General features: G+C 53.3%; 2 protein-coding genes across 14 annotated transcripts in view; one reads left to right on the top strand and one right to left on the bottom strand.

Moving 5' to 3' along the window:
• Positions 1 to 25,901, top strand: part of TMEM63C (transmembrane protein 63C) — a 125,318-nt gene that overhangs the window by 5,667 nt on the left and 93,750 nt on the right. For 4 of the 10 annotated variants that reach the window (XM_027569781.2, XM_027569772.2, XM_027569771.2 and 1 more), the window contains exon 2: positions 22,675 to 22,860. The exons of 5 other annotated variants lie outside the window; for them this stretch is intronic. The gene's annotated coding sequence lies outside the window, so the exon portion shown is untranslated. Of the gene's footprint in view, positions 1 to 11,285; positions 11,511 to 22,674; positions 22,861 to 25,901 lie in introns of all 10 variants that reach the window. One more of the 10 variants, XM_027569778.2, reaches the window with a different exon arrangement.
• On the bottom strand, positions 8,050 to 19,758 carry ZDHHC22 (zinc finger DHHC-type palmitoyltransferase 22). Of its 4 annotated transcripts, XM_027569791.2 has the most exons (5): positions 18,749 to 18,991; positions 18,268 to 18,394; positions 16,922 to 17,461; positions 11,451 to 11,687; positions 8,050 to 8,295 (listed from the first exon to the last, which is right to left on the bottom strand). In XM_027569791.2, the coding sequence occupies exons 3-5, from the start codon at positions 17,445 to 17,447 to the stop codon at positions 8,228 to 8,230; spliced, it is 831 nt and encodes a 276-aa protein (XP_027425592.1). In that variant the 5' UTR covers positions 17,448 to 17,461; positions 18,268 to 18,394; positions 18,749 to 18,991; the 3' UTR covers positions 8,050 to 8,227. The 4 variants fall into 4 exon arrangements, with proteins under 4 accessions (XP_027425592.1, XP_027425591.1, XP_027425594.1 ...); XM_027569790.2 differs by lacking the exons at positions 18,268 to 18,394; positions 18,749 to 18,991 and adding an exon at positions 19,338 to 19,758 and having other exon boundaries at positions 8,051 to 8,295; XM_027569793.1 differs by lacking the exons at positions 8,050 to 8,295; positions 18,268 to 18,394; positions 18,749 to 18,991 and adding exons at positions 8,511 to 8,640; positions 19,338 to 19,758.

Here is a 25,901-nt window from a genome sequence, read left to right as displayed (position 1 = left end):
CGCTGAGCAGAGAGCCCAATGAGGGGCTTGATCCCAGGACCTGAGCTGAAAGCAAACACTTAACCAACTGAGCCACCTAGGTGCCCCGGACATTTTTTTTCAAAGATTTATTTATTTATTTATTTGAGAGAGAGAGCGAGCTGGGGAAGGGCAGAGGGAGAGAAAGAATCTCAAGCAGACTCCCAGATGGGTGCAGAGCCCAACCCGGGGCTCGATCTTACAACCTTGAGATCATGACCTGAGCAGAAATCAAGAGTCAGATGCTTAACTGACTGAGCCACTCAGGCCCCCCGGGCTTTTTTTTTTTTTAATTGAAGTATAATTGACATACAATATACTGTTGGTTTCAGGTGTCCATCATAGCGATTCGACATTTTTATACATTATGGAATGATCCCCACGATGAGTCTAGTTAGCATCTGCCGCCATATTTACAGACTTTGGCTCTCACCCTCCATAGCACCTGCATCTGCATTCTGCCGGCTGTAGCCGGCAAGCACATTTGCACCACCCCAAGCACCAGCACCTTCTGAAGGTCTGCACCGTAGGCTTCTCACTTGCCTCACCCTAGTGCCGGCCCCAGCAGCACCAAACACTTATGAAGGCCCAGGGCCTACAGAAAGACGCCTGAGGTCCGGGTCCTGGCGCCCTCAGAGCTGAGCCTGGAGACAGGACTCCGGGGGAAAAGCAGCAGTACAGGGGGTACTGTACTGCTGCCCGAGGCCACCCACAGACCAGAGCCCAGGAGCTCTCCACGGCCTCGCCAGAAAGAAACTCTAGGCCAGTTGAGATTTGAGCCCAGCCTTGGCATATGGTGCAGCTTGGATGGGCTGAGAGCAAGGGGCCAGCGAAGGACAAAGCATGAGTAGAGGCATCATGGTGGGTTAGAAATATCATGGCTTTGGGTCTGGATCCAGTTGGTTTCTGTGTGATCCTAGCAAGTTAGATAACCTCTCTGGGCTTTGTGTCCTCCTGTGTTAGGTTACTATCTCCTGTCAAAGATTATTGTGCTGTGATGTATGAAGTATCTAGTACAGTGGCCCCACATGGCAGGTGCTCGGTAAACAGTAATCATAAGATTGTTACTGCAGGGGAAATATGCAGTTCCAGGAGTGAGGACAGGGCCACCCTGGTTCAAGGTCAGCCTTTGACTTTGTACTTTCAGGCAGCAGCGGCAAACCGACCCAGCCCTGCTGCACCCAGCACAGAGCCCCTCCTTAAGTACACACCCTGCAGAGTACTTGGCAAACATGCTCTCCCCAGCCTGTCCCAAGCCTCACCCCTGTTCAGGGCCACACAGCCAGGGGGTGGGGACCCAGAGAGGAATCTGGAGTATTGATTGTCAGCCCCACCCTCACCAGGATCCTTAATCTCACACGCGGCCCAGCCTTCTGGCTGGTGACTCAGCCTCCAGGCTCACCTACAGGCCACGCTCCACACCTGCATCAGGCAAACCCCCTTGCTCCTGCTACTGCCCTCCTCAGGCACCTCTGCTGGAGTGGCCCTCTGCCTTGGCTGCACAGTGGTGGCAGCCTCTGGGGAGCTTTTAAAATCCAGATGCCCAGGCCACGCCCCGAACGAATTCTTGTAGTCTCCGGGAGGTAGGACCTGCCCCTCCCCCACTCCATCAGTAATTTGTAAAGCTCCTCAGGTGCTTGCGCACGTGCAGACAAGGCTGGGACTGTTCAGGGACTCCCTATCCTGGGGCTGATGTTGGGACTGGGGCTGGTGCGGAGGCGGGACTAGCGTGTGTACTAAGGAGGGGCTCTGTGCTGGGTGCAGCAGGGCACGGGAGGGGGGGCCAGGAGCTACCTGTAAGTACAGAGTGAAAGGCTGACCGTGGACCCAGACCAGCTAGCTCAGCTGGCCCGCTGCTCGCTTCTGGTGCACGCGGTGTGATCCCTAGAGTGGCCATCGCCCTGGAGCCCGTCAGAAGGCAGAATCACAGGCCCAGCTGATTTAGGGTCTGCGTGTTCACTGGATCCCCGGGTGATCCCCGCACACGGTCAAGTCTGAGAAGCACTGGCACCCGCGTTTACTCGATGCTCACAGTGGTCCACGCGTGGCGCCAGGTGTTTTACTCTCACACGTTTCATTTCCACGTCACGCCTCAGCGATCAGCACCCCCTCCCCTCTGGCAAACAAGAAAACGCCCACCATTCATTTAACAAATCCTTACCGAGTGCCTCCCTGGAGAGAAACTTCCTGCTAGGGGCTGGGTATCAAACACGGGTTTCCCCTGCTGCTGAACAACTCACAGGCCCACGAGGTGTGATGTCAGTGTCACGACTTACCAGCTGTGTGTTCCTGGGCCACTTCCTGGGCCTCTCTGAGGTCCGGTTTCCCCGTGCGCAGATCTGGGCTGTGGTGGTGATTCAGCGAATTTCCCTAGGCCAAGTACTCACCTCCGGCCTGGATCTAGCAGGAGCTCAAGAATGGTTGCTATTGTTGCAAATAAAAATACCACCAAGTGATAGGGAGGCAGTGGGGTGGAGGAACATAGTGCCAAGGTCGTGCCCGCGGGGGTGGGGTGGGTCGGCAGGGATGAGAGCGGGGCGGTGAGCGCTAAGAACCTCCCAGGAATCGAGGCACCGGGGAAGGGGCGGGATGTGGACAAGGCTGTCCTTTCCTCGCACTCCCTGACTCCATGTCTCTGGATGAGTCTCGGGTCAGATCACTGTTAGCAGCACGAGTCTGAGCCCAGATCTCGCCCTTTTGCCCTCCGAAGCCCTGTGTGGCTCGGCGAGGCAAGTCACCCAGCCGCCGGTCCCGTCCCGGGCTCAGTTCGCCCGGGTCCTCTCCCGCGCCCACCTTTGAGGTGGGAGCGCGGTTGTCGGGAGAGTCGGGTGTGCGGCCCGGCGGCGCCCCCTCCCGGCGGCGCCGAGCCACTGCAGCGGGTGCCGAGACGCCTGGCGACTTGTACGCGGAGCCCTGGCCCACCCGCTGGGGGCCCCGACGCGCGCGGGGGCCCGGGGAGTCGGTTCAGGGGGTTCGTGTTCCTCGGAGCGCACCATTGTTTCCTGTAATTTAATTTTCTCTCCTGAAAGCGTTGCTAATTAAATCCTTTCTCCGGCGAGGCGCCTGTCCCCTCCCCTGCTCCTCTGTTGATTAAACTACCCAGCACGAGTGCGGGAATTCTCCGCCTGGGCTGCGGGCGCTCAGGTGGAGGGACCTCGATGCTCGCTCGCCCGGCCGCCCGCTTGCCGGCGTCCCTTCTCGGGTCTCCTGACTCCCTTTCCACCTGGACCATGCGAGCCGTCCTTGCAGCCTGAGTAAAAGCAGGCACAGCCCTTCCCCTGCTGCTGGTGACCTCTGCTGGCTGGGAATCCGTCAAAGTCCACTTCACGTCAGTTCACCTCCCCTTGTCCTTCCGACTCTGAATCCTACCTCTCACCGCTTTTTCTCTTAAGTGCTATTCCCGCCTTCGCCCCCACCGTCCACAGCACAACGCGCCAAGCAGGTTGGCCAGCCGGCCCGGTGACTTGCGGAAGGTCACACGGCCTATGTGAGGGATAGCTCGGACTAGACGGCGGCTCTCCGGAAGCTTAGCCTCTCAGGAATCACAAAACCAGAAGCCTCCAGGGGCCAAACAGGCAAGGGAAGAGTGTGGGGTAGCCCTCTGGGGGCTAGTGGGGAGGGGTGGGGTCTGTGGCAAAATAGAGTGGCTTGTCCCTTTGGAGGTCATTCAAACAATGTACCCCATTGAAGGTCAAGTGTGTCCAATTCTTGGTTAAGTCTAAGAGTGAGTCCAGTGTTTGAGGATGGCAGTGACTTGCCTAGGGTGACAGGGACTCGGTGGCAGGACCACCGGGCACTCTGGCCTCCGTGTGGTGACCTAAGATGCCACTTCCTGGATGGGGAGATGCAGCCCCCTGCTCAGTTCTGCCCCGTGCTGCGGAGAAGTGTCCCAGGCCTTCACCCCTCCCACTGCTGGTGCAGGGCCCCCTTCCCCTAAGAATATGAGGGGAACCATGCTCCCCTACCCTCTATTTAGAATCCTCTATGCAGACCACTTCTGGCCCAGTTCTCACTAGCTGTCAGGCAGAGAAAGAAGGCAGCTCAAGCAAATCCCAGAATTTGAAAGGAGGAGTTTGGGGGACCAATGCTATTTTTAAGGAGATATTACTGGTGGGGATTTCAGGCATCACAAGCAGGCCAGGAAGGGGGCATTTGGGGACAGGGACTCCAGGAAAAAGTCCACACATGGGACTGCCTCCTCCCCGGAAGGCCTCAGAGCCTCATTCTCTGTGGCTCTCCGCTCAGGGTTCCAGGTCACTGCCCTGTTTCCTGCCTGCAGAGCTTTGTGCTAATGTTGCCCTAAATGGGGGGAGGGGCATTAACATGGGATTCCGCTTCACCAGCCATCCCTGCAGCCCTTCCGGAGGCCTCTCTTTTCCCATATGTCATAGATGAGCTTTGGCAGATGCTTTCCTCCTCAGAGCCTGCTCCATTTTAGGGTCTTTGGTGGCCCCCTGCCCTGGTCTCCAGGGGGTGGGTGTGGAGACCTGCCGGCTGTGCTCAGCCCCTGGCAGTGTCTGGTCCCCTCCTGCAGGCACCCTGACACTGCCTGGGGGCCGGGGGCAGGCAGCAGCCCAGAAATAGCTCAGTCCTTTTTCCCCTGGCTAGACATCATCCTCAAGACCTGGGGCAGGGTCCTTAGCCTGGACTGTCCTCAGACATCCACAATTAGCCTCTGGAAGAAGCTGTTTCATACGGGCAACTTGCCCGTAATCATCGGTCTGGGAGGGACCAGCTACACCTCAAGGTTCTCAGGGTCCTGAAGCCAGCCTGTTTTCTTGCACAGAGTCACCCTAAGCAACTGACTGTGAGCTCTGTAAAGGCAGAGGCTGTGCCTAGTTCCTTTCTCTGTATCTACCAGGGCCTCTTGAATAACTGGTGCTCCATACGTAGGTTAAATGAATGAATCTGTCAATGAATTCATGAATGAAAACTTGACTGTTACTTGTCAGCAGGGAATTTATTGGATGTCCACAATAGTCCACAATACAAAGACAGTCTAACGCCTGGGGTAAAAGGATAAACTCAGGAGCAGATAGCCTGAGTTTGAATCCCAGCTCTAGCACTTACCAGCTGCAAGGCTTTGGGCAACTTATGTGACCTCTCTGGGCCTCAGTTTCTTTACCTGGAAAATAGGGGTAACGAATAAAGCATACCTGGAGGGGTTGCTGTGAGGAATAAATCATTACTCTAGGTAAAGGGTGTATGACAAGGGCCTGGCATGTAGTGAATGGTCAGTGAATGTTGGTCATTATTACTTATTATTACTCACGCAGTAACAATAGCGTCGGTTGCTCTATACCAGCTGCTAGGTACTGGGGGGAAACCAGAGGACTCCACCATTGCCATTCTGGCCCTCCAAGGTTCAGAAGGGGGACAAAACCCATGCAGGAGGGAAGATTTTCCTGGGGGCTGGACCAGTCAGGGCTGATGGAAGAGGCCTGTGAGGGCCACTAGATGGTGGTGTGGAGAGAGGGTGTTGCAGAGGGTCATGAAGGGAACATCGGCCTCTCTAGTCAGGATGAGAGCTTGTGCATCATGAAACCTCACCCCTCTGAGTGAGCCCCCTGATAGTCATCTTGGTAGAAACAGCTTCCTTCTAACCCACTTGCTGAAGTTGTATGGGAAGGAAAGAGTGAAGGGGAGCTCTTTCCAGAGGCTCTTCTTTGAGCCCAGGGATCTCTGATATTCCCAGTTGAGTTATCCAACAGCTTGGGACTGAATCCCTGGGGAATGAACGTGACCCTCTGCCTTTGATCTCCAACCCGGAGGACCTGCTGATCATTAGAGAAACTGGACATCAGTTTGTGCTCAACTCTTCCAAGCAGGACAACCTGTAAAGGGATCAAAGGGAAGAGGCAGGTCCGTGGGGAACATGACCTGAAGACTAACCTCTTCTCCAACTGTGATGGCAGGTGCTTACTCGGGCCGCCATCACTCCTAAATGGAGACTCACAGTTCCCAGGAATCATGTGGCATCCCTGCCCCTGCACAGTCCCTCCTACCCCCACCCCCACCTATGGCCCTGCTTTCCTGTCTGGCAACTCGTATTCATCCTGTATGACCCTGACATTGTCCCGTCTGGGAAGTCTTCCAGCCTACCCACCGAGTGAGTGCTCTGCTTCTGCAGCACCCTGTCTTTCTCTCTCCTAATTGTCTGAAATTGGTCCTCTTCCCTGTGAGCTCCCCAAGATCAGGTAATAGGTCTCGTTCATCTTTGCATTCCTGGTTCCTGGTATCATGCCTCGCATGGAGTGGGCATCAATGAATGAGGAATGAATGGAGGAGCTGGGCCAGCACCCCCCACAGAGAGAGGAATGAGGACAGAAGCAGAAACCAACATCAGGAGCAACTGAGCTGCCGCAGGCCCCCCACGCCACCAACAGACTCATCCTGGTTGGTGACGAGGTCCAAGGTTCTGCCTCATTTCTAAAGCATCGCAGATAAGGCAGGAGCAACATATCCTAGCTCCCTGCGCAGCCCCTTCTTTTCTCCCCAGCAGAAGGAGCTGCCTCCCCAGCAGCCTGGAGGGCATGCCCAGAGGAGGGAGATGAGGGGAGCAATGAGGCCAGTTGCAGAATACTGACTACAGTATCCTGTATGGCGTGCGTGCATGAGTGACAAGGACATGGAGTGACAAGGACAACCACGTTCTTGGGAAAGGAGACTGGCTAAAAGATGGCTGCTGGGACCTACAACTAGCTTCTTCATTATAGCAGATGGGGGCTCAGGTCTCCTCAAGGACCCCTATTGTGACCCCTATTGTGACCCCTATTGCCACAGGCAGATGGTTTCTCCCAGCGTTGGCAGCCAGAAGGTCATGCTGCATGGCATGATGTGCAGATTGCCCTGAATCTCTTCCTCCAACTCGAGGTTACAGAGTGGTTAGTTAAGAGTGATACCATTAGTTGCCAACCAATGGGCCACTGACAGAGGCGAGTGATCCCAGGTACCCTGAACCCCAGGGTCATGATCTTCTCTCCGCTCCGTTGCTCCTGATGGCCTTTCCTTTGAGGTCACCTTGACCATCCTGTCTCAACCTTCAGGATCATCTCGGGCCTTCTCCCCATGGACCCCTCCAAGTCATGCTCCATGTCCGTGAAGTGGCTCTGACACTTCCCTTCCTTACCAGCCCACAGCCAGTATTCCCACCCAAACTCTGGTTATGTCACCCTCAGCTCATAACAAATGCCTCCTCTTGGGTGCTCCCCCCGTTCCAGTCTACCCACCAAAGCCCCGCTTTCTGAAATCCAGCTCTAATCATGTAGCTCCCTTGTTCACAACCTGCAATGGTTCCCCTATCAACTTCACTCCAGATCTCTTAGTTGGCATTCAAGGCCCCTTCTGCTCAGATCTCAACTCCTAGACTTAACTCCCTCTGCCTCTCTATGGTGTCCCCTATGCTCACCATCCCATGATCACTCCAAGGCTCCAGGCCTGTTCCCTTTTTCTGGAAAGCCCCCTTGTCCATCTCTGCCTGCTCAAATGTCATCCCCCCCCTCCAGCCTCTGCAGTTCACATGGAAGCTCCCTGGTCCCTATAGCTGGGACGGGCTCTCTTCCTCCTCTGGGCTCTCCCAGGAACCTCTCCAGGATGTGAACCCCTGGAGGACAGTGTTGTCTCATCTCTCTTCCAGCCCCACAGTGTGCACAGAACAGAAGAGATACGGAGTGAGCAAATGAGCACAAAATCTAAGCACTTGTTTGGTCAATATTTACTGAGCACCTACTATGTGCCTTGCCCCTGCTAGGCATTCAGGATACAATGGTGAAAAGCCAGAGTGTCTGCCCTGTGGAGTGTAGACAGCCCATGATCTAATGTGCTGAAGATAAGCCACACTTCCATTCATCCCCAACCCCCACCTCTCACCCCCACCCCCACCCACCAGCCAGCATACCTAAGGTCTGCCTTCTTGGTTGCTCATTGGCATGTATCCAGGGAATGCAGACCCATATACAACACTGGCTTTGGCCAAAGGTTCTTCACCAGCCCAAGCGGAACTAGCACTTTGTAGTTATGTCCTCCGTTAGTCTAGGCCTGTTCGTCTTTAGGATGCATCAGATGTCATGCTCATTCACCTGCTCAGCGACCACTCCCTCCCTGCAGGGCCCAACCCCCTCTCAGCTGCCCCCCGGGACTGGGTAGCCCAAAGTGTCCAAGTGTTGTAGGGGCTGAGAGATCAGGGAGCCTGGCTGATCCTCAAGGGTGGTCAGCTCTGGCTGTGATGGAGAACCAAGTGGCTTCTCCTCTTCATTCTCTCTCCACCTGTCCTCTGACCTGGGAAGGTGGGAGAGGAAGAGGAGTGGAAGGAAGTGGAAGAAAGTTCCCAGGTTAGACATTCTACCCCTGCTCCCCGTGGGTCCACAGATCCCAGGACACAGACCCGCTACCAACCCCGGGGTAGTTTCCACACATTTCCCAACCACACAGCACAACCCTGCTGGGTCACAAAGGACACTGGCTGTTGGGCTGGAGTAGGATCCTGGGGGTTCCGTGCAGGTAACAGGCATTTCCCTTTTCATCGCTGGATTCTGAGGTGAGCCAGGGGCTCGAGGAGGGGTTGCTGGAGCAGCTGGGGCAGCAGGGGTGGTTACTCAGGGAGTCTGGACAATGGTTATTTACCTAGTAGAACAGAAGTAATTTTAATACTTAGCTTAAGTATTTCAACAGCTATTAGGACTGCGTCAGTGCCTTCTAGCCTTGCCAGCCCTGCTACCGGCCACAGCGCCCGGGCGATTGCATCAAATCCAATTTAACACCACATATTTTATTGATGTTCTTCATCAACAATACAGGGCCATGTGTACAAATGTTACTCCAGTCCCACACCTGGCAACCTCCCCACCATCACCACCCACTGACCAGTCTGCCAGGAGTCAAACCCTGCAGGTCTCCCTTTTATTTCCTTTCCCCATGTCAAGCCTCACAGTGCTGAACCTCCAGGAGGCTGGGAATGGCATGGCTAGCTTCCAAGCTTGAGCTCTGGAGTTGGGAGACAGCCAAGACCTGGATTGCCCAGGGCCTCTCTTCCCATCCCTTCCAATCCCACTGTTTTAAGTATGGACAGAACTGGGGGTGAAGATGCTCCCCAATGACTCTTCCATCCAGTCGGCCTGGGCTCCTCTTCAGCCTTCTCTGCAAATATCCTTCCCTTCCAAATGACCTGCCCTGCTGACACCAAGAAGGCAGAGTAACCATTTTTCAAGGCGTGGGAGTCAGTGCATGGGGGCAGTGACAAGATGCCCCTGATGGCAGAGATCTTGTTGTCTTGTTCATCATTGTTTTGTTTGTTTGTTTCAAGTTTTTATTTAAATTCCAGCTAGTTAACTTAGAGTGTAATATTAGTTTCAGGAGTAAAATTTAGTGATTCATCACTTACATATAACACCCAGTGCTCATCACAAGTGTGTCTTGTTCATCACTGTATATCAGTGCCTGGAAGAGACTTGGCACATAGTTGGCACTCAATAAATATATGTAGGATGCATGAATGAATGAATGAATGAATGAATATGGGAGGGAGTATGAGCCAGGGGTGGGTGCCATTTCTACATTAGCCCTATAGGGGGCGTGAAGGCAGAACCAAGGTAGAGTCCTCCCAAACACTGCTCAAGAAATCAGGGTGTTGTGTGGCAACGCTTGGGGTCACTGTGGCCACCAGTTGGACACTGTAGGATGTGGGCTTCAGCCCTGCTGTCTGCATGGATGGCAGACTGACCTTGGGATCCAGTCAGAAGGGGCACTTGTGCTGTTCATACTTGCAAACATGCCCCAGAGATTTGATCCTCTGGGTCCCAGAACACAAAGCTGTGCTCCCATCCAGAGCCAATTAGATAAGCAGGGCTGGTCTCACGACTGCACCCCCATATTCTGGTCTCCCCCATTCCCGAGCTTCAACTCTCCCCATCTCACCTCTCAGAGCAGAGCATGACCTTCCAGCTCCCCCCCGCACTGTCCCCATCTGCCCCTGACACTGCTCCATCTCGCTTTCCTCAAATGCCAACCCCCTCAACTAGCATTAATACCCAGGTTGTCCTGGCTCCCCACACACTCCCTCCTTGGTAGCTAGGTAGGGTCCTGAAAGTTTGCATCATGATTTTCAGACCCCTCCATGCCTGCTCGCCCCCTTCATGAAAGCAAATAATTCACAGACATCTCTATAGTTCTTGCCTCTGGACCAACAATCACAAAGAGGATGCTAGAATCTTGGGGGTGGGAAAGGATCTTCCCTTTCTTGACCCTGTGCAGAAATTCTTTCCACGGCATGCCTGCCAGATGACTGGCCAGTCCCTGCTGGAATACCTCCAGTGGGGCACTCTTTACCTTCCCAGGCAGCCATTCAAACACTGAACAGCTTTAGTTGCTAGAATGTCCTTCAGAAATGAACCTACTTGCTCCTCTCATTCTCATTCCCCAAATATCCAAGTGCCCAGCCTGTGTGTGACCTCTCTCCTCCCCTCCCCTAAGCATTCTCTATTTCACAACAAAACTCACCATCTCTCCCTCCCTCCCTCTCTCTCCCTCTCTCTCTCTCTCTCACACACACACACACACACACACACACGTCCCCTTCTGTATGGTTATGCAGTCACATGCCTCTCTCATTTGTCAGTATTTCTCCTTTCCTTCTTCCTTCTTCCTTGCCTCCCCAGCACCTAGCAAAGACCCAGAGGCTGGAGATCAAGGCGGGGAAACCTGGACGAGTGCCAGGGAAAAGAAGCATCCAGGCAGGTCCCAGACTGCATTGGGGTAGCCAGCTGGGGCCGGCTGGACAGAGGACAGCACCTGGAAATCCCTGGCCATTGGCTGCTGTCTCCCCAGAGAAAGGGCCTTGCAGTTTGGGGATGGGGCAGTAAGCTGCTGAGATTCCCTTCTACTGCTCACAATTGCACATAGAGGATAAGAACACACCCTTCCTTTCTCAACCTCGCAAGCAGTTGGCAGAGTCAACTTGGCTACCTCTTACACATGTTAATTTTCAACATTTTTGCCAGCCTCTGGGTCCTGGGGAGCATCATACCAACAGCAAGAATCCATTCTCCACTCCTAACATGCGTCTGAGAGAACGAGTTCTAGGTGATAGCAGTGATGACATGAGATATGGGAGAGAATGGATGAACCAGGCAGAGAGGCAAGCAGGGGCTCCAAGGGGAAGGAACAAAAGCAAAGGCCTCCTAACAGTGGGCTGGCTCCCAAGAGCCTAGCAGTGCCTAGGTGGCCATTTTTCCTTCTTGCTACGATCCACCAGCCAACACTGTTCTCTCTAGGTCACAGACCCAGAGGTGGATGCTAGGACCTTACCAGCTCAAGATTGTATTGGGTCATGGGTGGAGACAAGAGTGCCATGGTCTTACGTTCAGGAGGAGTCAAGACGCACAAACAGAGAAATGATGGGAATGCCTGCTACTTGTCTCGCTGCTTGGAGCTCTCACCTCCGACGTTGAACATGGGGACCAGCAGGCCCAGCAGCCACCTCTTCCCGAAGACCTCCTGTAAGTTCTTGCGCCAGGGCCGGGCCCTCACCGCCACCCCCTTCCGCACCTGGTGGCGGGTCTGTCCCCGTACGATCAACAGCAGCTGATGGCAGCAGAAGCCCGCGCAGGCCAGACCGATGGCAAACCAGAGGTAGAGCATGAGGATGACGAACATTTCAGAACCGAGGACAGCTCCTGCAGGGGGCGGGGAAACACCAGAATCGCTTTACACCCAGGCCACGTACGGAAAAGCGATCCATGCAGGCGCTTTCTGCCAGGGAGAGAGGGGGATTAATGAGACTGAAGCTATATTTTGTAGCAATCTCAGGGCTGCCGCAGCGAGGGAGGGGAAGGATGAACTAGTTGACCTAACTTTTTCTTAGTGCCGATGGCTCCTGAGGGGAGAGGGGAGAACTGGGGACGTGGGGCAGAAGAAAAGGAAGCTTCTCTGGGCAGTGCCTAGATGCTAACATTTCCTCAGAGTCAGAGATGCCATCTCTCTCTGCCTTCTCTTTGTGGTCTGGAAACAGGGAGAAGATATTTTCTCAAGAGGTGAGGGGGGTGAGCTGAGGATGCTAGAGAGAGAGCTGGCTCCTGGGCAGTCGCCTTGACTGCAGCACCGTCTTCCTACGGAGCTGGGAGCACTGGCAGCTGGGAGGACTCCGGAAAGTGACAGCATGATGGAGAACGGGGCCTAGTCATCAAGAAGAATAAATCACAAGCTCCAAGGGCAGTGCAGAGCATTGACTTAGAGAATAATTCAGCCATTAATGTTAACAAGAGGACAGTGTGGCCACTACAGCATTTGGCCAGAGCTGTCCTGTCAGTCAGAGCTTACTAAGGCTGGAAGAGGCCCCCAAGGTCATCAGTCCAGCTCCCTGCCTTGGGCAGGACCTCTCCAAACCCCTCCAAACCAGCACTCTCTATTATTGGTTTTGAACACCCCCTGAGTAAGAGAACCCACATTCTTGTTCAGACCTGGGGTGGTTAGTCCATGCTAGCTTGAATCTCCCAGCTCTGTGGTCTTGTCAAGTTTTTTAAACTCTCTGAGTTGCAGTTTGCTCATCTGCAAAATGGGTATAATAATAATGATTCCACAGGATTCCAGTAATCCCTGCATGATTCAGGGAAATGGTGTACAAAGTGACTAGCATTGTGGTTCACACTCAGTGCAATGCTCCCTGCTGAGGGTCATTCACAGATGAGGAGACTACATCAAAGAAGGATTCACATTTAACTCCTAAGACCATCAAGCTTTCTCCTTCCTTCCAGGGCTTGGAGTCCTGGATGGGCTGCAGCCTTGAAAGCCATGGTAGAGACACCTAGCTTGACTTGCCCAGCAGCTAGGGCAGTGGTTCCAGGAGAGAACTCAAAGGCCCTCCTCAGCCCCTCTCTCCCTGCAGGGCAAGCCCACCACCACCCCTTCTAATGAGATGAAGGTACCCACTCCAGAGACCCCACCTTACAACCTATTCAGCCTCTGCGATTCTCAACCATATCCTTCTTTTCCAGCATGCCCTGGCTCCAGCCCACCTTTTCCCTGGTCTCCTCAGTCCCCAATTTCTGGACGCCCTAGGGCTAGGCTTTTAAAACTTGTTCAGCCTGAGCATCAGTGGACTCAGCAACCAGGAGGATGTGGACCGGATTCAGGTTTGCTCATAGCAGCCTCCTCTTGCCCTCAGCCCGGAGTTTTGATAGCAGTTTCTCCTTGCAAAGTTGGGGACAAACAATTCCAGCTGCCCGGGGGATGGAAAGCTCACTCCAGCTGGCATTTTGAGCAGCCCCTCAGCCGGCATAGGGGCGGCAGTGGGACAGGGCTTACATAGGGCTGTTCCATCCCTCTGACCCACTTCTTCCTTGTCGGCACAGGTTAGCTCAGGCAGCCACGTGCAGGATGAAGGATCCTGGGCCCATGGTGCCCTCTGGGCTCCAGGAATGCTGACAAAGATGGCCCTCGAGCTGGGATGTGAGACATCAGAGCTGTCAAGCGCAGGCCTGCCTTGTAACTCAGCCGCAGGGATAAGCCTGGGCTGATGGAAGCTGTTTTCCATAGGCTTTTTCTGGCACTAAATCAAGACATGTGGAAAAGACCTTGTGGCCTTTTCCTGGCCCCTTGCAGCAGCTACAAAAGGCTATTCTGGGGACATGCCTTCTCTTGAAGTGTTTGAAGTTGCTCAGCCTGGCTGCCTCAGCTCCTCTGAATTATTTAATAATAGTTCTGCTTCTTTTAGAAAATCACAGAATTTTCCTAAAGGGTCTGAATGGTCACACGATCAAATCTCTCTTCATCCTTCCTTCTTACCAAGCATCTATAACACCTTTGACAGATCGTCATCCAGCATCTTCAATAGACATCCAGGGACAAGAACCTCGCTCCCTCCCTCAAGTGGCTCATTCATCAAGAAGCAGCTCGAGAAAGGCCGTGTAGGGCAGTGAATGGAGTATGAGCTCTAGAGGCTGGCAGCCCTGAGTCTAAATCTTGGGTTGGAGTCACACTAGTTGTGTGGTTTAGAAGCAACTTAACTGGGGCGCCTAGGTGGTTCAGTCGTTTAGTGTCTGCCTTCAGCTCAGGTCATGATCCAAGGGCCCTGGGATCGAGCCCCGCATCGGGCTCCCTGCTCAGCAGGAAGCCTGCTTCTCCTTCTCCCTCTGCCCCTGCTTGTGTTCCTGCTCTCTCTCTCTCTCTCTCTCTCAAATAAATAAATAAAATCTTAAAAAAAAAAAGAAAAAGAATCAACTTAACCTTGCTGAGCCTTGGGTTCCTGAGCCTTTAAAATGGATATGAGAATACTTACCTCTAGACTCGTTGTGGGGATTGGATGAAGTGAAACCTGCAGGGTGGGTAGCACATAATAGGTGCTCAGCAAATGTTAGTCCCCTTTCCCTCTCCTGGACTTCCTGGTGGGACCCGCCATTCTGGCACATTTATCCAGATGCCATGACACAGGTCAGATGGTGGCGTCTCCATTTCCCAGATGAGATGAATGAGACTCAGAGAGGTGACTCAATCTCCTGAAGCCCAAAGAAAGGACAACTTCCAAAATCAAACTGGCCAGTCTCCCACCTTCTTGGCCTGAGCTGCAGGCCCACACTCACAGCCATGTTGTGTTCTGCTGGCAGACCTGACTTGGGGCAGTACCACAGCTGGGGACAGCTCCATCATGAAACAGCTTGTGCCTTCCCATTCCCTCCTGTCCACCTGCCCTCCTGGGCAGACAACAGAGGGTGTGCCCACAACCCTTTGGGTTGAGAATAGAGGGAGAGGAGACAGGAAGGAAGAGGCTGAAGAGGTAAGGTGCGCGTGTGGGCGGAGAGTGAGGAGGGCTGGCCCCGGAGGAAAACAAAGTTCAGCAAAGGAGAAGAGGAATGGGATGGGAGAGTCGGAGATTAGAAATCTTGGCCTTCTTCTCTCTGGTGGGGATGGGGAGGAGGTAAAAGGGGGTGGGACTCATCCTTCTGCTGCAACAGGGATCTGGGCCCCAAGGTAGGTGCTGACTGGCTCTCTTCTCCCCCCAGATCAGAGCAAGAGCCCCTCTTCCTTTCTATCTTGTTTCCCAAACCTTGCACATATGGACAGGCCTCAAGCCCAGGCTTATCTCAAATCAAACCATTTCAAGATCCTCCCTTTGGAACCATTCATTTTGATGTGATGAAGCTACTTGGAAAAGAAAGTGTAATCAGGCTCTCTTGGCTCTCCTCATCCCTCCACCTGCCTGTGCTCACACTCCACCCCCTAGCCCGCCCACCTACCCTCCCCCGGCCTGGTTATTTTGGTCCCAGCAGCCTCCTGTGCCCATGCCAGGATCCAGAAGGCCCCAGAGCTCTGAGTTCTGGGCCGAACTCAGCCATCAGCCCTCAAGGCAACCCTACAGCTAGGGCCTTCCTGGGCCTCTGAATTCCCACTGTCTGATGGCGAACAGTTCTGCTCCTGCGAAGGACCAGGCTGCAGCCCCACCAAAGACCAAAATGATGGCTTTCCCCAGAGTAGAGCAGAACTTTTGTGAGTGGCCAGCCCAGGCACATCAAGACAATCTTGGGCTCTCAATGGAAGTAGCCGCAATGTCTTTCTTTGTCCCTGAAACGTCACTAGGTAAAGAAACGTGCTGGATTCCCTGTGCTGCTGGGGGTTGTTTCAAGACCTGGGGAAGGGGGGCAAAGGCTGGTGGTCAGTAGTAGTAAGATCCTCAGAAAGCCATTTAATCCCATCTGAGCCTCAATGCCTTCATCTGCGAGATGGAGATAACAATCTCACGCGCACGCACACATGCATGCACGCTACCAACTGTAAGATCCAAGTCAGCTGGAGTCAAAGGCCAAGGTGGGGATGGAACGGAAGGAAGTGAGGTAGGGACAAATTTCAAGGCCAGGTAAAGTGATAAGAACTGCCACCAGGAGCCAGGTCCCTCTAGGCCAGGAACCAAGGAACTTTCCCTGGGGCACACTATATAAAGTACAGTCCCCACAGGGTGTGCAGCTGAGTGCCAGTGGGAAGGCCCACAGGCCTGGCTCCTGCAAGTGCGAGAGCCTCCCTGGAGGGTCACATCCCACGCCAGTCCCACAGCTCTGTGATGTGAAATGGAGCCTTTAAACATGGCTGCATCTCCAACCAGGGTGCCCCCTGCTCCAAGCCATCTTCAGGCTGGTGGGGACAAACATAGTGGGCAGGAGGGCAGGGCTTAGCCTCCTGCTGGGGCTGGCCTGGCACCCTGATCAGTCTTACTGTGGTTGGTTGGCAAGACCTCTGGAGGACAAAATCCTTGGGGGAATGTGTGAGCAGGACTGGAGTCCAGGCAGAGGAAGGTCATAGCATGGGTGTGCCTCACAAACTGCATGGAGGGAAGGTCAGCACCCAGCCCTGCCTGGCACAGAGCAGGTGTATTGCCTGGATCCTCAGGAAATGCTATGTGCCAATAATTAGTGTCAAGCAAGGAGGAGGTGATGAATGAGGCTGGGGAGTGGAGAAGGAGGCGACTGGGGAAAATACAGTAAGCCCAATTAATTTTAATTTCAGATAGATAACAAAATTTTTATTTATTTTTTATTTTTTTAAAAAGATTATTTATTTTAGAGAGAGCACGCTGGGTGGGGGCGGGTGGCAGAGGGAGAGGATCATCAAGGCTGAGCGCAGAGCAGGAAGCAGGAAGCGAGGCTTGCTCTCACGACCCTGAGATCGTGACCTGAGCCAAACCAAGAGTCCGCTGCTTAACCTACTGAGCCACCCAGGTGCCTGGATCACAGAATTTTTAAAATTTAAGTATGCCCCATGCAATATTTAGGACATGCTTATACAAAAGAGTTATATGCATTGTTTATCTGATGTTAGGATTTAACTGGGCATCCTGTATTTTTATTTGCAAAATCTGGCAAACTTGGGGTGGGAGTAGAGGGTCCTTGTGTAGGGCCCAACCTGCCGGCCAAGGCCCACTCACCGGAGAAGAACTGGCTGATGGAGGTGGGAAGGAGCGTGAGGAAGGCCAAGGGGTGGGCGAAGGAGGTGGAAAGGGCCGCTGAGATGTAGGCCACGCCGGCCACCATCGAGTAGAGGCAGGCAAGGGAGGTGTAGAGGCAGAACAGGACGAAGTTGCGCATGTTCCTGCTGCCGATGCAGTTGCCCGTGAAGAAACAGTGATGGTCATGCCGCAGGGTGACTCTGGCGCACACTCGGCAGAAGTGGGTGCTAGGCGGGGGGCACGGGGCCCTCCTGGCCGGGGGCCCCTGGCAGGCATCCGGGTCGTCGGGGGAGTTCTGGATGACCAGGACGTAATTGCCCAGGGCATTGGTGGAGAGGAACAGGAAGAGCGCCCCGTGGAGCAGCGCGGGAGGGAAGAGCCGGGCAGCTGCGGGGTCCTGGCGCATGCTGGGCAGGAAGAGGAAGAGCTGCAGCGCCAAGGTCACCAGGGAGATGCACAGGAAGTAGGCGGGGGCCACCACGTTGAGCAGCCTCAGGGCCAGCATCCTCGATTACATTCCTAAGGGGCCCAGGGTGAGAGGAAGACTCACTGCGGTGCCCCGGGGGCGCAGTCCGTCGGTCCCACCCTGCCCAAACCCAAGCTCCCCACCCCTGTCCCTTGGATCACCCCTCCTCTCCCCAAAACCGGAACCGAGCAGGTGTGAGATCCCGAGACCGAAACGTCCTCTGCGGGTCAGGCCCTATCTCCAGGTGCCCGCTCCCTCGGGTTCTGAGCGACCTGGAGGCCCTGGAGCCCTGGGGTCAGGCCCAAGGAGGGTGAGGGCAGGGCTTATTCGCTGTCTGGAGGGGATGAAGGGCATGGGACTTGGGCTCCGCTCCTTTATGGCAGTGGAAGCGAGCCCAGGTTTGGGATTTCTCCTTCAGACCCCCTTGGAGGAGAAAGCAACGAATTTGGAGTGGGCCAGAGAGAAATGACCTATTGGTAGTCCTGCTTCACCTCCTTTTCTCTCACCCTCTGACCTACCCACCCCCCACCCCCCACCCCCCCACCCCCCCCACCCCCGTCTTGGGCAATACTCAGGGACCACACCCATAACCCAAGGCTCTTGGGAGGTATGTATGCTTGGAGGTCCGTGATCTGTGTGTGGTGAGTGTGCGTGTGTGTGTGGGGGGGTGTTCCTTGTGTATGACTCTGTACGTGTATTCTGTGTGCGCCTGGGTATCTGTGTTTGTGTATGTATATATCTGTGTATCACAAATGCAGCCGCTGCCACCTGGCTTAAAAAAAAAAAATCAATTAAAACAATCAATACATTCACACAGGCGCCCAGGCAGCGGGTGAGGTGGGGGGCGCAGCCGGAATACCTGTAACAGCCGGTCCTGGTCAGCCCATCTCTCCGTCGCTGGCTGCCCTGGCTAGTTCTTTGCAAAGAGCGTTTTCATTTGAAGCGACGAAATTAAAATCCCCCCTTCGCGCCCTCCCCCCATCCTCCTGGAAGGAGAAACCCAAACAACCCCGATGGCGCCGAAACCCTTTCGTTGCCAACAAGCCCTCCCTGCGCGAAGGAGCGGATGCTTGCCAGGCTTTCCGCGGATCTACCCCGGCTGCCGAGCACCCCCACCGCATCCCCACTGTACCCGGCCCCCCCAAAGCCCTGGTTCCTGCCCAGCTTCGGAAGCCACCGGGAAATAGGATTCCTGGCACCCGAGAGAACTTTTCCAGGGGCTAAGGAGTAGGCGAGCCCTAGGCGCAAGAAAAGTTCTGGGAAGGCGGCTGCACCCAGGATGGGCGAATGCCACGAGGCCTCGGTCCAGGCTGTCCCGTCCGGGCTGGGCGACTGATCACCTTGGAGTCCCCTTTGCAGCTGCCAGTGCCCCCGGGGACCTGCGGCCGCTGAAGGGAGCACGAGCCTCTCTCCGCGGCAGGGGCTCAGCCCAGAGCACGCCGGGGGTGGTCGCTGGGGGCTCGGCACCGCCCCCGATAGGGCGCTCCCGGGGGCTGCGGCGGCGCTGCCCACCCCAGAGAGCCCTCTGCTCCGGTATCGGGCGAAGCAAGTGTCTTCCCCACGCCGGTCGCCAGGGGGGCGAAGGAGCAGCCTCCAGATGCGGCGCGGCGCCTGGAAGGCGGACAGGGGCTGGGGGAGCGAGGGGTGCTCGGCGGGCGGGCCGCCGCCGCCAGCCCCCGGCGCCCGGCCCTGCACCTGACGGCTGACCGCGGAGCCCGCCGGGTCGGCGGGGTGGCGGGGGGGAGGGGGGGCGTGAGGAGCTGTCGGCTCAGCACCCGCGGCGGCCTCGCCCGCGGTGGAGGGCGGCGCAGCCGGGAGCCCTAGCGAGGCTGGCGGCGCGGGCGGCCGCCGGCTCCTCGGCCACCGCCTCCTGGACGCTGGGGAAGCCGCCCCCCGCGCCGCCGCAGAGGGGTGAGGAAATGAACTCACCGAGCTCGGGTCGCGGACAAGAGGAGCCCTGGACGCCGACTCTCGCCCTGCCCAAGGCTGCAAAGTTGTGGGCTCGGCCCCGCTGGCTCGCAGCCTCCTCACGCTTCGCTTCGGGGGACTGGGCAGGTAGCGGGGATGTGGGGAGGAGGGAGCGGGCAGCTGCCTTCCTCCCACTTGGGCGCCAGCGAGTGGTGGCCAGGCGGCGGCGGGGATGGCAGCTGGACACCCCTCAACCCCGCCACCCTTCCCTCCCCTCCTGGGGGCGGCGCTCTGGCCACCCCTCTCAGCATCGTGGACTTGCCCCCCCCTCTTTTCCCTGGAGCCGGCTGGGGCGCCCTGCCTGACTTCAGCCACCGATTCCAGCTGGGGGATCTGGATTCAGCGCTGATGTGGATGTCCTAGCCATCATCTGCTCCCTCCCTCCCCGCTGTGGCTGACACCCTCCCGCTCCCCACTCTCTTGGAAGGAGGGAAGCCTGGGGGATTGAAAGCTCAGCTTGCTAGGGGCAACACCCATAAAGATCAAAGACGTTATGCACACAGGGGTTGAGAGCCCCAACTCTGGAGCCTGTCCGCCTGGGTCTCAATGTCCGGCATTCACTGCTGTGTGACCTTCAGATTCCAGTTTCCTCATCTGTAAAACAGAGATGTAAGAATTTTATGACAATATATGTAAAGCCCTTAAACAGGGCCTGCCCATGGTAAGCACTATTTGAGTATTAGTTCATAATTATTGACACTATTTCCTGGGCTCTTGTTATGTACCAGGCACTGTGCTAAGCCTTTAGTATAAGACAGCTTTGTTAACCCTCTCAGCAGAAGTTTAATCATCCCCATTGTATGGATGAGGAGGTTGAGGCACAGAGAACCTAAGTCACATGACCAAGGTCATACAACGGGGAAGTAACAGCCTGGATTCGAACTAATGCACATGCTTTCAGCCTCTATACAACTTGAATCACCCTGAGATCCAGGGGGAGCTCTGATTTGGGAGAAGGGAGGACAGCAGCAGAATTTATTTATTTATTTAAGATTTTATTTATTTGTTTATTTGACAGAGAGAGAGAGAGAGAGAGAGAGAGAGAGAGAGCATGAGTACAAGCAGGGGAACGGCAGGCAGAGGGAGAGGGAGAAGCAGGCTCCTCCCTGAGCAGGGAGCCCAATACGGGGCTCGATCCCAGGACCCTGGGATCATGATCTGAGCCGAAGGCAGACGCTTAACCAAGCCACCCAGGTGCCCCTGCAGAAGAATTGATCCAGGCACAGAGCTTGAACCAGGAGCTCCTGCCTGGACCCCCACCCCAACCTCCCCATTCCAGTCCTTCCCCTTCCTGACTCCTCTATTCTGAGGTGGGTACTGAGGAGCACCAAGAGGGCGGGGACACTTGGCCAGTGTGTGTCAGTGGGGTTGGGGACAGAGCAGAGAAAGCCTTAGAGACACTTTGCAGGAATAATCGTGCCGCCACTGCCTCAGTTTCCTGGGCTGTCAGAGCTCACTTGTCTGGCCTATTCCGCTCCTCTGGGTGAAGGCTAACATAATAAATGTTTATTGCTTTCTCATCTGGTTGATTAAAACAAGGGCAATCCCTTAATGTGAAGACCATATGCTTAGCAGCTCATCCTATAGTTTCGAACCATCAGACATTGTTTTCTCAGTATTTTATCAATGTACGCCCAAATAAAAAGGGGGCTGGGAAAGCTTTCCATGTTCTCAAAGGGTCTTACATGTAAGCAAAGGAATAGCTTGTGAAAGGTTGGTTTCTGAGAATCTGGTGGCTCTGTGACTCCAAGTGGCTACAGGGCAGACACAGGGATGCTCAAATGGCCTTTTTCCCTTTAGAGCTGCTTTGTGTGAAGATCATGGCTGTATGGGCTCTCTGCTGGCCTCCAGCACTGGCTGGGGAGGGAGGGAGCCTGGAGTCCTCGATTTGGGCTATATTGATTGAAGATCTCCATTCCCTAAATACCTTGAGAGTCGGGCAGTATTTCTAATTTTATTTTGCATATGGGTGTGTGGTGGGAAGGTGTGCATCTGGATGTGTGCGTGTGTGTGTGTGTGTGTGTGTGTGTGTGTGTGTGAGTGTGAGGGGAGGGTGAGAGAGAGAGAAGCTAAATGCACGTGGGAAGATGGCAGTGGGGGAAGGGAGTATTCAGCCAGGAAAGAGCCTGGCTGTGGAAATGCAAATGGACAAGAACAATTACTTACTTAGAAATATAGTCTATCAACAGGAAAGGATATTAAAGCTTCGAGCTAGAGCGAGGGTTTCCTCAGTGCCCCCCCACCCCCACCCCCACTTAGTGAATGGAATAAGAGGAAGTGCAGCCAAATGTTATTTTGTTTTTCTAAAATTGGTGCTTAACCCTGACAAAATCGATAGGGAGGTCAATTTGAAAACTTCACCTCAATTCTGGACCCTTCAGAATTAAGCAGACTAAGAACGAACACTTCATTGCTATTTACCAGCTGTGGGACCTGGAGCAGGTCACGTAACCTCTCCGCTCTCAGTCTTCTCACCCCTAAAATGGGACGAAGATGTTACCTCTTGGTGATGATGATCACATGGGATAATGTGATTTAAGCACCTCTGTCCGGGCAGGAGATGGGACAGAGTTAGCTTCTTCCTCCTCCTAGCTCACTTCTGGGCCCTTATCTTTACCCGACAAGAACATCTTGCCTTTCCAGCCAAAGTGAGAGCTCCTGGTCTATGTTGGAAATATTTGGGGGTCTCTTCCATATCTCTTAACAGGATGATTTGCCCAGCAGAGTCACTGCGTACAACTGTATTGACTCATGAGTTGATACTGGTCTCTCTCTGAGAGGCAAAGCCATGTCCCAAGGTCTTTGAAATGTATGATAAGGACATAGTCACCATCGATCTTGCATCCTGCCACTACCCACCCCAACTACAGTCTCATCCTCCATAAACAGCATCAGAAAATAATTTAGAAACTACACTCACATTGCCCTTGGGACTGTACTTGCAGGCAGTCCCAAGGGAACGGCAAACACAGACAGACATCTGATTGCTGGGGAGCACTTTCCCAGAAATATGTGTCATACATCTTGCTATTTGGTGCCATTATTTGAAAAAAATAAATTCCCTCCCAAGTGGCAATCTTTCAATTTTGCCTCAAAATGTTGTGTACCAAGAGAGGAACTCTGTGCAGCAAGCAGCTTCTCCCTTGGGTGGGGAACACCCCCCCGCCACATGTCTATCTCGCCCTACAATTTCCAGCTGTTTAGGATGGAGAACATTCCAAGATTCAAGGGGCCCCAACAAAGGAGGCTCTGGGGATTTTCCTTTATTCTCATACTCTTATTATTTCATATTGATCAGGGTGAAGATAAACTGGGGTCTCAAGTTTAACTGGTGCCCTGAAATTAAGATTTTAATAGACATCCTCAGACAGGATGCTCTTTGCTGCAGATAGCAAGTCATAGCCAGGGACAACCACAAAGTGCTCCCCGAGTCTCAGAAGGCTTAGTGAGACGCCATCCCAGCCTGCCTGGATCCAAAAAACATGTAAGTATAATCTTTGTCTTAGCAAACCAAATATACGGAAATTGGATTATTACCGAATCTCTATTTGGAGGTGGTAATGTACTTGGCCAACTACGTCTTCATTTTAGCAACAACAACATTACTTTGATGTAATAAAGTGCTTTGCAGGTTACGAAATACCTCCACAAAATTAAAATTTTATTCGACAAGTCTCTCAACAGCCCTGTAAGCTAGCTGGGCCAAAAATTATTAAACCCATTTTTCTTGTAAGGAAACTGAGTTCAGAGATTTGCTGCATGTTAATTTGCAAGCCTTGCCTATGTTCGATTTAAAATGTGACTAAACATGTAATGGGAGAATCTCATTGATACTTAACTTTCTGGAACATCTCACTTGCATAAAGGAAGCAGGTATATAACATACTCCCTCAGAATAAAAGACCTGCATGATGTTTATATGAGATATTTATGTAAAATTACTTGAATAAAGCAAGCCTGCAGCACATTAATCAAGTGCTCTCGAGCATTCTGCTGTGTGTGGTGCTGGAGAGTGTGTATGGAATTGGGAGCCATGATGTTCATCAGCAAAGTCCACATGTCAAGGTAGGAACAGCAGGTCTGAATGTCACCCTCTGGGTGACAGGTAACCCCAGCAGTCTCCCTGGTGATTGATGCAGAAGAATGGAATTCTTGGCTTGGCTTGGCAGAACCTCCTTTGGAGTGTTCAGGCTGTGGAAAAACAAATGTGATCTTTTACCAATTAGCCATGGTTTCCAGGGACCAAGCAGGCAGTCCTGGTAGGGATGCCTCTGCCTGTGGACCAGTGCGCAGCTTGGCCAAGGTGGTGGCAGCAAGATTAATTGGCCCTTTGGTCTCAAAGCCTGCAGGAGGCAGAGGGAGGGAGAAAGAGGGGGCGTGGGGGTGGGGAAGAGGAGGGAAGCAGAGGCCAGAGGGAAGAAGAGGGGGAAAAAGGGAACGGAAAGAAAAGAATAGGGGCTGACAGAGTGCACGCTCATCTGTCTGCTATGACATCACTTTATGTCTTCATGCTGGAGGGCGCTCAGGGGCACAGGGGGAGATCGGCTGTCTCTGCCCAGAGCGCTGCTAGGCCAGGTGTCCAGGATGGGAGGGAATGAGGCAGAAGGTTGACGTCTCAATTAAAGGAGGAGGGAGGTGGGACCAGGAGAGCCACTGCAGTGCCCTTGGCTGCTTGTAAGATTGTTGGGTATGTTATAGTGGCCACAGAATAGCAGGCAGCCCAGACCTCACAGCCCTGAACCCCCTGCCTCCATCTCCCCCAGTGCTCCAGCAGACATGGCCCAGGGCCCAGGAGAGAGGCAGTGTGGTGTGACTGGGAAAAAAAAAAGCAAGAGCTTTTGATGTGAGCTTTCAGTGTCTGCTGGCCTTGGCCTGAATCCCTGTTTTCCCATTTACTTGCTGTGTGACCTTGAACACATTCTTTAGCTTCTCTGAGCCTCAAATTCTCTGCCCATCAAATGGGCATTTTAGCTAACTTGCATTTTGTTATCAGTTATACATGACAAGGATGCCAACTCAATAGCACCTGTCCTTTCTACTGAAACAGTTTCCTGGTCACCGAATGATCTTGCTTGCTTGCAGCATAGCACGGACTGCCTCCATGATGATCTTGTTTGTATGTTTGTTTACTTGTTTATTGTTTCTTTTCATCAGATAGACTATAAACCCCTCAAGGACAAGAACTTGCCCACCAGCTTTGTTTCTGTAGCTTGGACCCAGCACAGAGCCTGGCACACAATAGGGGCTCAATAAATATTAGAATAAATAAGAGACAGTCTGGGGGACAAGGAGCATGAGGGAACTATTTGGGCTGTAAAAAATCTATACCTTGATTATGGTGATAGTTACAGGACTATAGGTTTGTCAAAACTTATAGAACTCTATGTCTCAAAAGAGTGGATCTTACTATATGTAAATTATACCTCAATATCTGACCTTTGAAGAAGAGGCTATAGGAAGCAATGGATAAACAGAATTCAACTAATAAAGATTCATGTTTACTGACATTCCTTATGTGTCAGGCTGATAGGGGGCCAGGTGCCTTTGCATTGGTTAACTCAGTAAATCTTTACAACAGCTCTGTCTAATGAAAGTCTGACTTTGTAGAGGGAGAAGTAGAGGCTCAGAATGGTTATGAGATTGGCCAAGATTGCAAAGCATGCTGGCAGCAGAAATAAAATCCAGGTCACATGATTCCAATGCCCAAGTCTCACCCAATGTGGTTCCTTCTGTCTCTCACACCTCTCATGCTGACATAGAAATAAAGAGCCTGTTTTCCTTATGGCAAAGTAACATATTATGCTGATGTTGATCTCTTACACTTTAGCATGAATTAGCCAGTCAAAATCTTTTCTCAGTGAAACAGGGTATAGAGAGAATGGGCTTTTTGCTGGCAATCAGGAATGGGGTAGGATGGAGAATAGAGTTAATATAAACAAGTGTTCAGTAGAGGATGGAGGTGTCAATGGGACCAGATAAAAGGGAGCCAAAGGAGAGGGTCCAGAAGAGCAGTGAGAGGACGGGCTCTGGGGTTGGATGATCTAGGTTCAGATTTCAGTTCCACCAGTCACCTGTGCAACCTTGAGCAAGTCAGTTGACCCTTCTGTGCCTCAGGTTCCTGATCTGTAAAATGGGGTTAATTATAGTTCCCACCTCATAGGGTTGCTATATAGATTAAACCAGATAACATCTGTAAAGCACTTAGAATAGTGGCTGGCATAGTAAGTATTAAATCAGTGATAGCTAGTGCACCTAATCTTAATTAGTTAAACATGGGTTTAAGCCAAGATGTAAGTTTACTTCACTCTCACATTAATGAAGTTTAAGGGAGCCAGTCCAGGGCTGGTATGGAAGTGTCATGATCACATGGGACCCATGTAAAACTGAACCATTCTGGGACCCAGATTCTTTCTGTTTTGTTGTCCCATCATCCTGAGCATGTTGCCTCATGGCCCAGAATGGTTGCTCCTGTCCCAGCCATCATGTCCATATTCCAGCCAGCAAGAAGGAGAAAAAGAGAAAGGA

Source organism: Zalophus californianus, chromosome 6 (assembly GCF_009762305.2).
Source record: "Zalophus californianus isolate mZalCal1 chromosome 6, mZalCal1.pri.v2, whole genome shotgun sequence".
Lineage (NCBI taxonomy): Eukaryota > Metazoa > Chordata > Mammalia > Carnivora > Otariidae > Zalophus > Zalophus californianus.
Note: the sequence above shows the minus strand (reverse complement) of the source record. Positions and strands in the feature narration are given on the sequence as shown.